Source organism: Anticarsia gemmatalis, chromosome 21, assembly GCF_050436995.1.
Source record: "Anticarsia gemmatalis isolate Benzon Research Colony breed Stoneville strain chromosome 21, ilAntGemm2 primary, whole genome shotgun sequence".
Lineage (NCBI taxonomy): Eukaryota > Metazoa > Arthropoda > Insecta > Lepidoptera > Erebidae > Anticarsia > Anticarsia gemmatalis.
In genome coordinates, this window is record NC_134765.1 from 10,733,348 (window position 1) to 10,751,030 (window position 17,683).

At 36.4% G+C, this 17,683-nt stretch overlaps 3 protein-coding genes across 6 annotated transcripts in view; 2 read left to right on the forward strand and 1 right to left on the reverse strand.

Annotated features, from left to right (window-relative positions):
- Window positions 1–6,593, forward strand: part of form3 (FH2 domain-containing protein formin 3) — a 120,079-nt gene extending 113,486 nt beyond the window's left edge. For all 4 annotated transcript variants that reach the window (XM_076128259.1, XM_076128261.1, XM_076128260.1 and 1 more), the window contains 9 exons: window positions 17–214; window positions 650–772; window positions 1,082–1,208; window positions 1,739–1,876; window positions 2,324–2,461; window positions 2,761–2,929; window positions 3,240–3,412; window positions 4,013–4,117; window positions 4,410–6,593. In XM_076128259.1, coding sequence (XP_075984374.1) covers window positions 17–214; window positions 650–772; window positions 1,082–1,208; window positions 1,739–1,876; window positions 2,324–2,461; window positions 2,761–2,929; window positions 3,240–3,412; window positions 4,013–4,117; window positions 4,410–5,827 — 2,589 coding nt within the window. In that variant the 3' untranslated portion in view covers window positions 5,828–6,593. The remainder of the gene's footprint in view (window positions 1–16; window positions 215–649; window positions 773–1,081; window positions 1,209–1,738; window positions 1,877–2,323; window positions 2,462–2,760; window positions 2,930–3,239; window positions 3,413–4,012; window positions 4,118–4,409) is intronic.
- Window positions 6,594–6,713: 120 nt separating this feature from the next.
- On the reverse strand, window positions 6,714–12,526 carry LOC142982016 (uncharacterized). Its single transcript, XM_076128262.1, has 6 exons — window positions 12,166–12,526; window positions 10,465–10,963; window positions 9,413–9,681; window positions 8,742–8,956; window positions 7,695–7,806; window positions 6,714–7,333 (listed from the first exon to the last, which is right to left on the reverse strand). The coding sequence occupies exons 1-6, from the start codon at window positions 12,292–12,294 to the stop codon at window positions 7,223–7,225; spliced, it is 1,335 nt and encodes a 444-aa protein (XP_075984377.1). The 5' UTR covers window positions 12,295–12,526; the 3' UTR covers window positions 6,714–7,222.
- Window positions 12,527–13,670: 1,144 nt separating this feature from the next.
- Window positions 13,671–17,215, forward strand: LOC142982265 (cyclin-dependent kinases regulatory subunit-like). The gene is made up of 2 exons (XM_076128688.1): window positions 13,671–13,879; window positions 14,745–17,215. The coding sequence occupies exons 1-2, from the start codon at window positions 13,821–13,823 to the stop codon at window positions 14,965–14,967; spliced, it is 282 nt and encodes a 93-aa protein (XP_075984803.1). The 5' UTR covers window positions 13,671–13,820; the 3' UTR covers window positions 14,968–17,215.
- The last annotated feature ends 468 nt before the right edge of the window (window positions 17,216–17,683 follow it).

Consider the following 17,683-nt stretch of genomic DNA (forward strand, 5'->3'; position numbering starts at 1 on the left):
CACTATTTCCTTACAGCAAGCGGAACGTAAGAACAAAGAACTGATTCACTTCGCGGACGACACTCGAGTCCTGGAGGAGGCAGCTAAAGCCAGCGTAGAACAGCTACACAACGAGATCAAGACCTTGGAGCACAGGATACAAGTGCTCAAGAAGGAAATACAGCTACCGACCTCACAGCAGGATATTAAAGATCAGATGGGAGAGTTCTTGCAGGTTAGTTATAAGGCCCTTTTCCGCTTATTATAATGTGCTATCGAGTTTTGTTTCTTTCTCTACTTAGCGAAATGAAAAAGAGAAAACATATTATAGTAGTTTTTTAACTAAAATAGGTTTATAGTGTGTTCATGAATAAGAGGGTTAGTGTTTTTGTGCAGATGTTTTTAGTACGATTTGAGTACACACAACCAAACGTTAAACGAAAGTATACCTTTGAGCAACTGTTAACCCGATGAGGTATTTAGAAACGTGCATAATTTTGATGATTATATTTTTAACCTATGAAAAAAATATTATAATTTCGAAACGATTTCCATTGCCCTCGTACAACAATGTTTTGCTTAAAATGTTATCATGATAAAATTCGATGAAATTACCTTAGATTTTTCAAAGTATAGATTCAGCAGTATTTTAAACCATGCTGTCTTTCAGGTGGCAGAACAAGAGGTGTCAGCATTGAACAAAGACATGGAAGAAGTAGAGAGCATCAGGAAACAACTCGCTGAGTTCTTCTGTGAAGACCCCGTGTCTTTCAAACTTGAGGAGTGCTTTAAGGTATGTTATTATTTTTAAATCATTATCATTTTCTTGCTTAATGTAGACAATTATTTTTATGTATGCTAATAAAATCAGACAAACTAAAAAATGTAAAGATTTTAATGATCTTTGTGGCAAATACTTCAAGACATACTCAGAAACTCGAGGTAGTCCATTTAAAGCACCCGTAGATAAGACTAGGTGCAATTCGAACGGGTGCTCTAGATGGACTACCTCAGGAACTCTACTATTTAGAACTCTATTATTTTTATCACTGCCTTATATTGTATGGAAGTCGGTATTTATATATTTTATGTGTCCCCACAGTTGTTCGTCTGGTTCTGCAACAAGTTCCGCTCGGCGGTGAGCGACAACGCGCGACGTCGCGCCAACGAGGAACAAGCCGCCGCGCGACGTCGCGCCCGCGACATGGCCGCGCAACGACTCAAGCCTGGTACGTGTATACCTTACCATTTTATTATTAAATGCTTTACTTTGATCAAAATGAAAAACAACGACAAAACTGAACCAAAGGTACCCTCGGGATCACAGCTATAATATTAGGTCGGGGAAAAAGTCTTTTCGCTTGGTAGTATGTATGAACTTGCAATAAAATCTTTTCTCTACACAAAAAAGCTCGATATTTGGGTACCTCACGAACTCACTGAAAGAAACCTAATTAAACGTGTACTCATTTGTGATTCTTGAAGCCAAAGAGATTTCATTACAAGTTCATACATACTATAATGCGAAAAGACTTTTTCCCCGACCTGATATATTTTTATTTCGTCTGCATTATGTGAAATGGTTCTTTGCACCATCCATTAGCACATAAAATCTTAAAAAAAAACATTGTATTAAATCTCTCATGGGACGAATCTCCTGCCTAGCGGTGAAACAGGAATGTATTAAATGATTTTAATATTGACCATTTAATTGTTCACTGCTAAACATTTTGAATAACCTCTATCTTTACATCCATAGCATCAGGTAACGGCAGCAGTGTATGCAGTACGCCGGTGTCTGAGTGTGAGTCCCTCATGGAGTCCCTACTGCTGGACATCAGGAACGGGCTGGGACGACGCTCGCTCAGGAAACCACATGATCCATCACCTTCACCTGGTAAATATGTGCTTTATATACTCATTACCTGATCCGTATGACACTTTCCCGTTTATCATACAACATAAAAAGTTGTCAAGCCTACATTTGCTGTCAGTATCTACTACTTCTTTGCTTATATTCACCAAAATCAGTCCAGTCGTTTAGATTTAACTTTAAATTGACATGCTTTCACATTTATTTATAAGTTATTCATTTCATTAGTACGAAGCTAGATTATCAACATTGACATGATTGACATCTATTAAAACAAGTTGCGTTTATTGGTCGGTAGATGTTTTGTGATTTAAGCAACGTTTTACGAGAACATTTCTTAGATGGGTGATCCTTTAGTGATATTTGAGTTTAACGTCTCTATATGTCTAATAACCTCAATCTTTGTCTTTCAAGAAAGTCTTGGACAAAATTCCTCAGTAGCTAGAACTAAATTGTACGTATTTGTTTCAGATGTTACTCCTACAGGCAGTCTACGTCGCAGAAGTCGCGCGAGTCCTGGTGATGATGAAGAAGGTCTGCTGGAGTTCCTTCGACATTCATCACCTGCTGCCAATGATCTGAGGGAGAGAAGCGCTTGGGGCAGTCTGGGTAAAATTTGTTTGCGTAACTTTTTGGTTCTTAGGTCACATTCCATACATGTATATTTTGGGCTTTTTTATACGATTTTCGAGACAGAAAAGGTAGTTTCAGTAGTCAGAGCGTGTGGCGTTATGGCTTTGTAAGAAAGGTTTATATTGTTGTCTGTACCTGTTAGATATTTTAGTGGACTTTATGGATGAAACAATACTAAAGTTTTATTTGATTTCACTGCACTGTAAAAATGTATGCTTGTATAACCTATTCTGACTATGTTAAAACTACTATAGTTCTACTTGATTCTTGTCCAGATCGCTCGTGGTCCCGTCGCGGCGCGGCCCGCGCTCGGCTGGAGATCCCGGAGGCGGGGCGCGAGCGGCCCGCGTCGCCGCGCGCCGCGCCCGCGTCGCCGCCCGCGCCCAACTCTGCGCCTGTTGTAGACACGGCGCACTCGCCTGATGTTGCACCCGGGAAACCAAAGTACGTGTACTTTTCTTACAGTTATTTGAACTACAATAGTGGTTATTCACATCTAGAACTATCTATCAAGCTAGAACTGAAAGGAACTGCTGAACGCCTGGAAATTAAAAAGTAACTTTAAGAGTTAAAGGTTGTAAAATACCTACAATTTATTGCTCTTTAAAAAATCTTCTTTCATTATTTTATACTACTTAGGTACCCTACTTGCTTTATCTTTTATAAATATATTTTCTTTTATTTAGTCTCCCTGCCTTACACTACACAACTCCCCATTTTTTACAACATTAAAATAAAGTCATTTTTTCAACAGGGAATGGAGGCAGAAGATCGAGTCCTGGCTCCGCGCGAGCAGTCAGGAGGAGTCCCGGCCTCGCTCCCGCACGTCCCACGCCGCCCACTCGTCACACGCCACACACTCCACACAAACAACTCACGCGACACACGCGCGCCTCAGCGATAAGCGCTCCTTGGAAAACGACTCCGGTGAGTACACATACATTTTACTATTTTACCAAACAAAACAAAACTGAAAACTTACAGATGTTTATGAATTTTGTATCTGGAGTTCCCATTTCAGTGACTATTTCGTATAGTGACTCTATTCGGGATAGTTTTCCGTATATAATTTAGTAATAGCTGCCCCAAACTAATACTGTTATTATAGTCTTCTTCTTATCGTATGGTTAGTGGTCAACCTATCTAATGTCGAAGTTGTTCAAGCCGCCGGAAGGCCTTTGACGTGGCTTAACGACTGTTATCTTAATGTATAATAGAATACGGGAATTAACGCGACCACACATTTTACCTTAAAATGCCTAACGCTTCGGCGCAGGTTGCACTCGCCGGTTAATGCCGTGGTCGCAGGCTGACTGGTCAACCTGCGACCACGGCATTAAACATGCAACGCCAGAGTTTAAAAATTTTGATTGTTATCTGAATTGACAACAACCGGGACCGACGCTTTACGTGCCTTCCGAGGCATGGAGACCCCTAGTTCGAATACCACTGCGATCATCCATCCATGGAATGACCGCACCAAGGTTTGCTTATAAGTTAATGATAAATATGTCGTTGGTTCCCCAGAGAGCTCGCGCGGCGCGTGCCTGGAGCCGCTGCCGGAGGGCCGCGCCGAGTGGCGCCGCGTGCTGCACGACAGTGACGTCGTCAAGGCGCTCGAGACTGTGGAGGGTGAGCACACATCTAACCTTACCTTAGAGACAACTGCTTCTAACTTTCTCCTAAAATTCCGATTCATTAGAAGCTATCAGTCATAAACAGTAATTCTGACTTGATTATATATCATTAACAAAATGATTGGTTTTTATAAAAACTTTGAAATCATTACCACCATTTAGGAGTATTACTACTCTAGTTAAAACTGTGAATCCGAACACACCAATATCAGGTTTCTACGTCCCGCAAAAAATAATCAATAGTACACTTTCACACTTAGTTTTAACGCAACTTTTAACTTCTACAGATGTACAACCACAGAAGAAAGACAACAAAGTACCTTGGAGGAAATCAGAAGAGAACGAAGAGATGAGACGACTCCGCAGACAGCGCTCCCGGCAGCAGATCGAGACCCCACAGCCGCTCATTTCCATCTCCGAGGAACAGCGTAAACTGCCTGACATCCAGGTCACTACGGACAAAGGTCACAAGGTCGACAGGCTGGAGAAACCAGACAAGGTAGAAATAGACTCTGATAATATAGAAACACCACCAGCTCAGAGGAAATTCACGTCTACCTTCAGTCCTCCACCAGAAAGAGAGCCTTGCAGGAAGTTCCAACCTTCGTTACCAACGAGGCAGAATATTAATGATAAGGCTTCGACAGAAATGAAAGATTTGTGCCAGGAAATCTTAGGAGACGGCCAGTTTGATAGGTTCTCAGCAGCTAGGAGGACTAGAAGGTATAAGAGGACCACGGATTCCAGCTCCCCTGATGATGAGAAAAAGCCGGAACCCGCTCCTGAGTTAGTCGCAGAAACGCAGGTAATAAGACCTTCGAAATTAGACGTCCAGGCTTCGTATAAGGTGGAAGCTCCTCAAGAAGTAGCCAAACCCATCGAAGCGACGAAAGATGAGAAGGAGAACAGGTTAAAACGCTGGCAGGAAAGGCTAAAGAACCAAAGCACAGACAAACCGACCAAAGAAACGAAGCCTTACCTTCGCATGAGGAGACAGACTTCTATCAATCAAGAAGATGTGCAAAAAGCTATAAGAGAGTTGAAGTCACCGGCTGATACACCTACAGGAGTGTGGTCTAGGGACGCGTATAGAAAGTCATTGAATACTAAGACAGACAAAGTGCCTGAAAGAACAACGTCTCCTAGAATGTCAAAGGTCAAAAGCGAGCATGAGTTAAACGATGAAGGCTTCGAAGAAACTCAAAGTTTGAACTCTGAGAGCGCTTCACAGGGTGCTTCATCAGGCTGTAACGTTGAATGTGAGTCCCCTGTACCCAAAATTTCAAAATCCCCTGCACCTCCAAAGAAAATTTCTACCAAAGAGACAAGGACGCCTCCTCGGACACCATTGGACCCGAAACGAGTGATTCCGAAGCGAGCGAGTTCTTTAAGAGTAGAAAGGTCTACCTCCCGCGCGTCACTGCGCAGTTCTAGAAGTTCTCTGAACAGTTCTGCGTCTGTAGCTACCGTGAAACGTGCACCACCTTCCCCGGTCAAACCTACACCGAAACCAGTTCCAAAGCCAGTGTCCAGGATGCCAGCGTCCAGGTCTTCGTCAAGTGGCAGCTCTGTAGGCACCTCAAGGCCTCCTCTAAAAAGCTTGAGTAACAAAACACCGACTTCTGGCTTCATGAGGCCCACGCAAGCGTCCAAAGGCAAAGTTGGTTTAACTGCTCAACAAGTGCTTAGAGCAAGCGTCAAATAAACGTGCTGTATTACAAAACTGTAGGTAAACTATTAAATTGTTTAATATTTAATAGTTTGCGCACAGTATTTTCGTTCTTTAAGGTGCTAATTTTAATTTTATAAAGACAAAAAGTCAGGACCAAATTTTACCGCGGATTATACCAGTGAGTAATAAAAATGTAATCTTCTTTATAATTCTTCTTTTAAGTTCTTTTCACTTCTGTTGCCGCGGTAAATTATTTATAAGTGAAAAACCCAGTGCCTTTTTTCCGCGCAGACTTGTTAGTTTTAAATTGAATAAAATAAAAAAATATTAATCTATAAATAAACAGATAATTATTGGAAATTTCAGATGAAATAGGCGCTAGAATCTCAAAATAAATCTGAAGTTTTCAATGACTGATTATTTTAATTTAAGTTTTATATTAGATCTGTTTACAAAGATTTATTATTCTATACGTAAACCCGTACGTAATTTTTTATATTATATTTTTTATTTAATTTAATAAAAATATCAATTCAAGTGCCACGAGTCAGTACGGGTATTTTATTTAAATTACCATGTTTTTATTAAATAAATTGGGGTTAGGTCGCAATTTTTGAAAATTGTATCTTTAAAGACCGTTTTTCATGAATTGTTTGATAGTATTTCTTTGTGTATTGAAAAGTATTATTATTATAATGTTAGCTATCCTTAATCTACTTACTCAGTCGTAGTAAGTGTAAAAGAGATAGCATTAGTTCGGCAGCGCAACTTTCGATACGACACAAGGATATTTTTCAGAAATTGCAACACATTCCCGAGTATCGAAGTCATTAATTTTTTTATTGTATTATGTACTAATTATTGTATGCAATTAGATAAGTTTAGATATTTTTTTATAATTGAAAGAAACGTACAGAAATGATCTGATTTTTATAATATATTCAATAGATCTTGATCAACAGATTGTCACAAAGTATAATTTAAATAATTTTAAGGCTTTAACCCAATACTTTTATTGTACGTGTTTATTTACTAAACGATATACAATAAATTTGACATACCTACGACATATAATTTGTATTATTTTAATACCTTGTTACCAATACATTCTTACAATATATTTTCATTTGAAACAACCAATATATCCTTTAGTAAAAATCTTTCAAATGCAGCTCAAAAATTCGCACAAGTATAGACGCACGAAAGTGCGTCATTCAAGTCCCAATAAGGTTAAATGCTTATCATTATTGATTGTTAGATAACAAAAATGCTTGTTAAAAATAAATTAAAGTTACAACAATTTAACAACAGCCAGAAAGAATAGTAGTCTCAATTATTATTTTTCGGAGAATACTACGACAAAATTGTTTCCCTCTTCCGCCAAAGCGTGATTTTATGTATGTACTATGACTAAATATGGTAGAAATATTAAATAATATCATTGTCAACTAGTTCTATGAGTAGTTCCGTCATTCGCCTCCTGCACTCCGCGCTTGAAGTCTGGACCGGCTGGACTCCTGAGCCTTGCGGTGCACTATCCTGTGAGAAGAAAAATAAAATAAATCATTAATTAGTAGGCAGGTACATGTAGGGGCTCAAAAGAATCCTCTTTTCTTCTTTATGATTACTATCACAAAGATAAACAGGATAGTAATCATAAAGAAGAAGTAAAAGTGACGTAAGATAAACAACATTTCTTGAGGGTATGCAAATTAAACAACACGCTCTTGCCCAACGTGGTGGACTCGAGGCCTAAGACCTCCCTCATACCGGGAGGACTCTTGCCCAGCAGTGGTCAATTCGTTTGAAACCTTAAAATTATCGTTAGGACCCGTTTAGCGATTAAATAATAAGTGAAGTTTTAAAAAAAGTTAAAGACTTGAATATTTTCTGACTTTACCTCAGGTTGATAGACATTAGGCGCCTCATCACTGTCGCACGTCATAATGGGGAACATGTCCAGGGCTATGCCGAGAGCGAACTCTCCGCATCTTTTAAAGTCTTCTTTTAACCTGAAACAGATTAATATTAAAGGAAATTTCGAGAATTATTTATTTATTTTAGGGGCTCAGAAGGCTTCAGGCGCAGAATCTATATGCTAAAAATAAACCAATTTACAATGCAGGAAAAAACTATAATATTTTTGAACAACTGCAGTTCTTTTTGTTGAATTCGACAACAATCCTGATTGTATGCTGAATTCAGTTTATAAAACGTTTCAGAAAATAATTTGAGTCCCAATTATTTATTCGATTGCTAAGTACGTTGGTTGGAACAAAAGTTTGCATTTATATTTTATTTACCTTTGTATAATCTATGGAACTGTCAATTGTCATTTCGACAAGTTTGACACTCGTTATTTTTTCCTCTTTCTACCCTCACTCTACTACCGACGGGACAGTAATAAACAATATAGGTGACAAGTGAGGCGCAAAGACGAGGGTTTAACGTAAGTAACTAAGTACTTATAATACATTTATGTCCCGAGATAAGATTCAAACCCGAGTCTTCTGACACTACCAACGCGCCATAGTAGCAATATTACATTATCTTAGTTTCAGTACACTAAAACTGCACACTCAATGCGTCAGAGTAGGAGTCGTATCTAAAGATCGTAAGGATTTATTACTTTGTATTGATTGCTATGGTACTGCGTCCACTGGACTGGTATTTTGGCGACAATTATCAAATCACTACGGTCCGTATGCTCCAATTTTGACGTGCAACTTAATTAAATCAAAATCAAATCATTTAGGTCTAATGCTGACACTTATCATAGTCAATGATACAGAGAGTTGAAGTGAATTTACCACAGTTCGGAAGGTAGGGTAGGGTTAGTTAACCTCTGGTCAGTATGCTGAAGCACTGATCAGTGCCAATCCCAATATATGCGAAACATACTAGTGAGCTCCCAGCTGTCAGCAGACCACAGGTTAATTAAACTCACAATTCATGTAAAGCATCTCTATTCAAGCTGGTGGTGAACACGGAGTCATCCTCGCTCAGCTGCAGCAGACGCCGGTGCAGCTCATCCGTGTAGTACTCTAGCAAGGAGGCGAGGTTCTCAGCCCTCAGCTCGCGCTCCATGCACAGGTACAATATGAACACCAGATCGATGGCTGGAGACGCGTAGCGGACCAGTTGGAAGTCTAGGAGGTACATCTGAAAGATGGTGATCAGGTAAGATGGTTGGACTAATAGTATTGCTGATTGTTGCGACAAAATGTAATTTCAATTTAGGGGTGTTATGGTTCCAAAGTTCGTATATAGGTTCGTATATACGTATAATGTAATAACGTAGGGTAGGTATATCAGTCTCGAATACGGTTTTAGGAATGAAATAATTTTGGATCACCTGGTAGGTACTTACGAATACGACTACGATACGATATACTTAATATTTAAAAAACAAAAGGTAGATGCTGTAAATAGGTTCCGAATTATCTTGGTGCAATGTTACGTGCGTTAAATTAGTAACACTCAACGAAATAAGGGCTATTTTAATGTATTAAACTCAAAAAAGACGTCCTACATACCCACATAAACAGCTGTAACGGTCATTGACCGCAAAACTGATAAATATACAAGCTATTAATAAAACAATGACAGGATACTTACATCAGCAATATCACCATCAACATATTTGAATAAAAAGTTGTTAGTCCAGCAGTCGCCATGACAGATGACAGCGAGTGGTTCCTGAGGAGTCACCAGTTCCACCATGGTGTGGAAGAACCTCTCCTCGCTGCAGAACCTTCGGAACTTCTCCAGGTAGACCTCCTTGTCCTCAGACCCTGACAGCTCCTGTTCCACCATGGCTATGGCGTTCCTAGTCGCCTCTCTATAGTAGTTTTTGTAGTACTCCGTGTTTTCTTCTAAGAAGAATACTAGAATATAAAAGTTTACTTAGGCATGCAAGAAAATAGTAGAATAGTAAAGAGTAGAATACAGAATCTCCTTTTTTGAAATCGGTTAAAAATTTTATAATTTTACTATTGAAGTTGGCTAAAATAACTTAGTTCTTTTCTTCCGTTCGCGTGGACTACTTTTCGTGAATAAATAAATATTATAAAGATTTTACGAAGATGTTAAGAACGATACGAGATATGTACCTATAATTATGGATTTATAGCTTAGCAGGGAGAGATAAATATTTCGCTATGTTCTTCCCCAGGTCGCAATCTATCACCCTTTCAGTGAAAAATAAAAAAATCACCAATATTATCACTAACTCGTATAGATGCGGGGAGGTAATCGAACTTATAAGTAAACACACTGTAAGGGACAAACCCAGCATATTCTGCGCCTTAGTGTCGTTATCATAAATGTTATTCATCTATCTATACTTATATACTTATACTTAAAGCTGAAGAGTTTGTTTGTTTGTTTAAACACGCTAATCTCAGGAACTACTGGTCCGGTTTGAAAAATTATTTCGGTGTTTGATAGTCCATTTATCGAGCAAGGCTATAGGCTATATATTATTATTATCACGGTACGACTAATAGGAGCAGAGTACCTACCAATAAAAATGTTGCAAAAACGGGGAAAATTTTGAACTTGCGTCAAATAAGAGAGAATGCTCTCTTATGTGACGCAAGCGAAGTTGCGCGAGTCAGCTAGTTACTTCTTTTTTTTAAGCATTAATTATTTTTAACACTACAACTTACCCTCATTAACACCATCCTTATCGTTCAACAACTCATAAAACCCATCCGGGTTATGTGCCTTCATAGCCAAGGACAACGCGTGGAAGTGAGACAGCTGCTTCAACACCAGGTAGCACTGCTCTAACCCCAACCCTTGCCTCCTATCCGCCATCACAAACCCATCCCTCTTCAGATCTTTTAACACGACACAGTCGTTCTGGGCTAAATAACATTTTGGTATAGATTTAAACTGATTGTGTATGTTCCATTGGTTTTGAAAGTCCAGAAATGCTGGCCAGATTTTGGTGTAGAATGCTACTTCGTTGCAGAATAGTTCTTCGCTTTTGAAGGTCTCGCGGCGTTGAAGGCTTTCGGGGAGGCATTTGTATATGATGGTGCATTCCCATGGTTCTTCCGTTTCCGTTGATGATTCAGGGTCGTCGCGTCTTCGAGTGCCTGTCAGAGTGATACGGTAGACCATGGAGGTGTAGTTGTCACCGCGTTTGGAGCCAGGGGCGCCCTGGGTGATGAAAAAAAGGTGGTTTGTTTGTGTAAATTGTGCTGCGTCGTACCAACTATGGGATGTGAGTCTCTGATTTGGAATAAAATTATGTCACTGACTGTCTTTTGTGTACAGGAAATTGTACAGATGAAATTAAGTATACCTTACAAAGAGACTCAAAGATTAGATGAATTCATACTCGGTTTTACGATGTTTGTATGAGTATCAGATACCTTGTTGAAATATTGACAGATTTTGTTACTGTGATCAGTGATGTTATATCTATCAGTTTTGATAACCGACGCTTATACATAAGCCTTAGAAACATTTACGTGGAACTTGCAACACTGTCGTTTCCTCTGACTTCCTTTATTAAATTAAACAATGTTCATAAAAGGTATTAATTGAACCATACGAAGAGACATAAAGTACCCAGTTAATAGACACTTAAAGAGCGCGCGGCTAAGAAAAACACATTAATTTATTAATGGTCGTACCGAGTCGTTCTTCATTAGTGAATGCTCCGATGCGTCCGATATTGTGTTACCGATTCAACTCATAACTTGCGGTTAAAACTAGATTATCCACTTATTTATTGCGAATTAAAATATTACGTAATTAAGAAATTAAAATGGAATAGGTACCTAGGTACTTTATCTTATACATTCTTGAAGACTTTTCTCTTCCTTAGAAAATACTACTAATTATAAAAACATAAATCAAAGTAGATACTTACCTACTCTTCATGCCAGAAACATTGGTTTCAGAGTGTTAGTCAAGTGCTTGATTCGTGTGGGAATCGAACCCACGACTTCCGTGCGAAGTGGCAGTGATGTTCGCAAGAAACTTCTCTGATGATATACGTATCATAAAATAAATTGAAATAGTGTTACAGAGCGAATGAGGAAAAATAACTTGAATCTTTGGTGAGAGGGAAAACCCCAACCCAGAGCCAAGATCATTTCTCGATTGCAGCTTATTTTAAAACTAGACGATATAAGTACCTATAGAACCTATACTAAACTAAACAGGCATTTTAGTAACAAAGTAAAACAATACCGAATTACTAAACATTCAGAATACAATAACAATGAATACTAAAAAAGATAAAAAAATACGCCTATGCATACAAATTACAAGTGAGAATCTATAAAAAAAATGTAGTGTACCTGATTAGAAAATATTATACTACATCTACAAAATTAATGTTTATCACCTACCTCAAAATGCTGTATCGCGACATCAGGATAATCATCTTTGAGTAGACTTTGCAAAAAGTCAAGTGTGATCTCACTCATACTGTCACCGACTGCGGAGTCAGGATCCGTACTTACTGACTGCACACACATTATCTACTTGGACTAATAGGGGAACTATGATTCAAATAAAAACGCAGACTGTCCTTAAAACAGAAAAAATCACTCACTGTTAAATACAATTTTACGACTCTAATCGCGATTGATAACCACTTTTCAACTAATATGTAAACAACTCTAATCGCGCCTATAATTTTCGCGGTAAACGCAAGAAAATACTACAAAATTTATTAACAAAATGTAAAGTAAAGACGTGTGTATCGTATGATGCTAAAACCAGTATGCTGTTTTGTGTTTGTAAACTGTACATTGACTGCGATGCGTCATAAACTTGTTTTTGTAACGATTCCAAGTAATAGCGCCTACTAAAATTATGATGCAATCAGTTGCAGAATTGCAATAAATAGCTATTGTTGTAGATTTTCGAGTTTCCTGCTTTAATGTTATTGTTTACACTTCTATAAACTATCAATCATTAGATAGGGTAAAGTATACCTAATTATTATTCTACAGGATAATTTCACAATGCAGAAACGCAGTTACTTATTACTTATTGGATATCTGAAAGTAGGAGCTTGTTTGGCGCTTAGCCATTCAATAATACTTATGCTAGATTTTATTAAATATAATGCATAAAACATGGTTACTCTAACCATATGGGGCGTTATGATTGAATTGCTTGGTAGCCGGGGTCGCAGTGATTGGATAATGTCGGCTGTCTCTGTGGTTAACGACGCACCCAGCTGATATCCGCCTCTTCCTATTGCGCAACGCAATTCCCCAACCAATTAGGACTATACATGGACCGTACCAGTGCCAAATCAGTTAGTGCAAACTTTGAGGGACGTGTATTTTTACCATCGAATCAAATAAAATGATACACTGGATCTTTTTCCTTCCTTACAATTAAATACATGATTAAATTAGTTCTTCAACTATTCATTTTCAGTCTATGTAGTAAGTGGTGGTTAAAACATTAAAGACTGTTTCTTTTCTCGGTTTTCTTAAATTCTATTAAAGCAATAAGTAATCATTGCCAAATAAAATCATTTACAGTCACTGACAAACCAGCTAAATCCCAACCAAAGTAATGTTATTAATCTCTTTTTAACTTGAGTAAGAATCTTTTGAACTTCTGCATACAACGAAACGTACCCATACGATGTCATTTCTCTTCCCGCCGCATAGTGCGTTCAAATTATTTAAAATATTATAACCTTTAGTTTACTTTGTTTGAGTCTTTCATAACACGTAAAATTTATGCTAAATTACTTATATTTGCTATAATTATAAACAAGTAGTATAAAACCGTCCATTTTAATCGTTATATTAATTAAATGCGTTTCAAAAATGTTATTCTTAAAACGCTCTGTCAAAATTTCAACTATATGAAAGGTTTCGAACGCAAACGTCAGTGTCAGATGAAAATTTGATTTTCTCTGCGACAGAATTGGTGGTTAAAAATCAAAAAAGATATTCTGCTGTTATTTAATTGATAATTAAGTTAACACTCTTATTTTGCGAGTGAATAATTAGCACCGTCATAAAAATCGTGCACAATGCCTGTGGATCAAATTCAGTACTCGGAACGGTATACTGATGACGTCTATGAATATAGGTATGGTTTTCGTAAATTTTAGATCATTTTCGCGCAAAAATATTGTTTCCACCTCTTTAAGTCTCAAACTAACCATGTATTGTACCTTTAAAATGTATTTTTAGCTGTTTGTTTCTTGATTTTACAGAACAATATTCTTATTGCGTACGTGTGACAAGACTTGCTAACATATTGCGTTATTCTCATAGTCTAGTACTTTCTAGTCAGTATTTACTGTTTTAACGTAACTATTACCAACTTTAAGAGATACATTTTATAAGTAACCATGATTACATAACTCCGAGTGCATTGGTAACTTTTAACTTCGTCGCAAATTTTGTTTCTTGCTAGTTCCTCCTAACTTAATTCTTGATTTTCCTTAATAATAAACACGAAGAAATAAAATTAAATAAGGTCAATTATTTAGCAAGGTTGAGTCACAGTATAGTTTGCAAAATTATTTATCTAATGCCTATCAGATAAGCTTAGATGATATAAATATCTGAAGGATACTTACGGCTAGTTACATGATAATGCATGCATGTGGGACATTCTAACCAATACATAAAGTGTTCTGAAGCAACTGTCAGAATTCAATTTTCTTAATTAAACCAATACTAATGTAGAATTCGTTAAAATCAGGGTTTAATGTACCTATTATAAACACTTAATAACTTACAACAAAAATGATAGTCACAGGTGTATAATAATAACTGTTATATTTGTATGTCTTTATGTCAAAACTTAGTAGACTCCTTACATGTTAGATCATATTATGTAAAATACCTATGTCTGACAAATCATCAATTTTAGTTTGAAACAAAACAACAATAAAATTTCACTAGAATGTAGCAATTTCTATAATGCTTATTTTTTTCAATTCCAGGCACGTCATCCTACCTCCTGACATTGCTCGCCTGGTCCCCAAGTCCCACCTGATGACGGAGACTGAATGGCGCAACCTCGGAGTCCAGCAGAGCCCGGGGTGGCTTCACTTCATGGTCCACAACCCTGAACCCCACGTCTTACTGTTCCGGAGGCCTCGGACTGATATACCAACCCCCGTTAACGGTTTAGATAGTAATACTAATTCTACAGTCAAAGTATGATCGATGAGAGGCTAGGGAATTTAAAATTAATAGGTACTGATATAATATTTAAGTATGTGAAGAAAATTTATTAATAGAGACTTTGTTTACAATATCGGAGATAGATAACCTGGTTTAGGAGACAAACAGTGTCAATTTGGGTTAAATATTTTACTAGAAAGCAGATACCTAATGGTTTTGTAAAAAGTGAGCCTAATATGGTTTATGATAAGGTACAACAGTTTACCTACTGTTTAACATTTATTATGTTACCCTAAATTGGTACTAAAAAAAAATATTTCTTAAAAAAAACAGAGTGTTCACATTGCAATGTTCAGTCTCTGAGAACAATTTTTTAAATGATAAATAACTAAAAAGTTAGTTATCCAATTAGCCAGTTAGCCCCTATAGCTAAGCTTGAAAGCTTGTTCTAGAGCACATTGGTCAAGGACTTGTATTCAAACTCAAGACAGTTCATAAAAAATAATTAATTATAGACAAGAAATATATTTCCCAGTGCTTAACTATTATATCAGTGCCTACACACTTAATATACCTTAGAGGTATTCTATTTAAACAAACTAGGTAGTTTTATGCAATTTATATTATAACAATGATTATTGTTTATTATCCAAGACTAATATAAATGATATTTAGTTTTTATTTAACCAAATATGTCCAAATATATAAACATATGTGTCTTTAATTTGTCACTACATGAAGCAAGTGATTGCAGAACATATTCTGTTTGAGATAGTTATCCAGTTTTATGATATAATATGTAGTATGCATAAGTAAATTTATGTGTCTGAATACAGCTACAAGCTGATGCCAAAGGAGTGCTAAGGCCTTATAATGAACGAAAATAAATAGTTGATGTCATTTAGTTTATTTTAATCACAATATTATCTGTAATAAAATGGACGTTGAACTATGGTAAAAGAATAAAAGACATGCTTATTTGATACTGCTCACTCCGTGACAAAATAGAATACTTTCAATATTGTATGAAATTTCACGAATCATAGTCACAGAAAAAAAAAAATCCTTTCGAAACATGTTTGGTTACAGCAGTCTGTTGCTATATTCACTCACATAAAGTTAACTGTTACATAATATATACCTGTGCCTAACTTCATAACATTAAATAGTTGCTAAATAATATCAAAATGAAATTGTAGTTGTAGAATAATGTTCCTATTGACTGAAAAATATGAAATTGCTTGAAAAATGATTATGTATGTGCCTTTATGCAGTGCACTTAAATTATAAATTATTTGTAGATTTAGCTTATGTACTTTTGTAATGATTAAATGATATTAATGCTTAGGCCTTATATAGATTAACTCATTATTGTCCCACTGCTGGGTAAGAGTCTCCTCTTGGAATGGGGGAGGGGTAGACCTTGAGTCTACCATGCTGGTCTAGTGCAGGTGGGGGACTAAGAATTCCACTATATTTTGAAAAAATAAGCAGAAGAGCAAATCATTGGCATAATTACATGAAATTTTTTTTCATATTAAAAACTCTGCTGTTTACACAAATTATGTTTTATGTATGTATGTAATTCTAAAGATATATTATGAAAGTGTTGTGAAAAATGTTCAGTAATAAAGTCTTGAACAAAACCTTAGTATCTATAGAATTTCGTACAATCAAATTTAATTTTCACTCAATTGTTTTCAGTGGTGTTTAAGCTTCTTTTCCTAAGTTATTGTAGGCTTTATGTTTTGTGATCTAAGTTAGCATTAAAGCCAGGATTCTTTGTATGCTGATGTCAGCCATGTATATACATAATGCAATAACAAAAGATATTTGTAAAATACTCAATAGTTTCAGGGAATGTTTAACAAAACAATAAATAATAAAATATTTATTTTATGATAGATTATACTTACGCAATATATGGACTATGTCAACAATTATAAAATAAATGATCATAAAAGGGAGCCTACTTACGCCTGCTGGCGTAGGCTATTGTTCTGCCAAATTTTAACTAAATTGGCATAGGAGTTTATTCATGAAAGCCTAACAGACAAATAGTTCAATCTCATGTAAAATATTTTTAGACTGACATTTGCATACAAAGAATTCGGTTTTTACTATTCCTTATTACTATTATAAGAATGTAATAAAGTTACAAAATTTAATGAATAATATAATGGCTATGTATATTATATAAAATGGTGCAAATTTCATGGACTAATAGAAGTTAGATAAGTTTTCAATTAATATAACGATTGTTATTTAAATAAAGGTTTATATGGGCAATATACTTATTGTTTTTTATAAGAATTTTATGTTTCTAAACCTATTTCTGTTCCTATTTCAATAGCGATTAAACTCGTATAAAAAAACTCTATTGAATAGATAAACTTCCGCAAAATCGGGCATTGAAAGAATAGCCAAGTTATTGGTGCTCCTGAACTTTTGCCGGTCGTTTATCATTGGACCGTACTAAAAATATTTCGATGATTACCTATCATTAATATAAAGTTAAATATTTGTATTTCTAATAGTCATTTATCGTTGTACGTTGACCGCTGTCGTTTACTTAACAAACATTCCTTACCCACTTTTATTTATTTCAATTATGTCGTTATTTTCATCAGATTCAATTTAAACTCTTTAAATAACTAAACGATTTTACATTGAACCACCTAAAACGAGCAAGCCAGCAAGCAATGCTGCTTTTCGCGTTAACCTATGATCTTTACCTAACTCTGCTTAAATTCAT

Excerpts from the sequence above, each read along its gene's own strand:
- LOC142982265 (XM_076128688.1), top strand. The coding sequence starts at position 13,821 with ATGCCTGTGGATCAAATTCAGTACTCGGAACGGTATACTGATGACGTC. Across the intron at positions 13,880-14,744 it reads GATGACGTCTATGAATATAG|GCACGTCATCCTACCTCCTG; the intron begins GTATGGTTTTCG and ends TTTCAATTCCAG.
- LOC142982016 (XM_076128262.1), bottom strand. The coding sequence starts at position 12,294 with ATGTGTGTGCAGTCAGTAAGTACGGATCCTGACTCCGCAGTCGGTGAC. Across the intron at positions 9,682-10,464 it reads TAAGGATGGTGTTAATGAGG|TATTCTTCTTAGAAGAAAAC; the intron begins GTAAGTTGTAGT and ends TTTATATTCTAG. Across the intron at positions 7,334-7,694 it reads CTAATGTCTATCAACCTGAG|GATAGTGCACCGCAAGGCTC; the intron begins GTAAAGTCAGAA and ends TTCTTCTCACAG.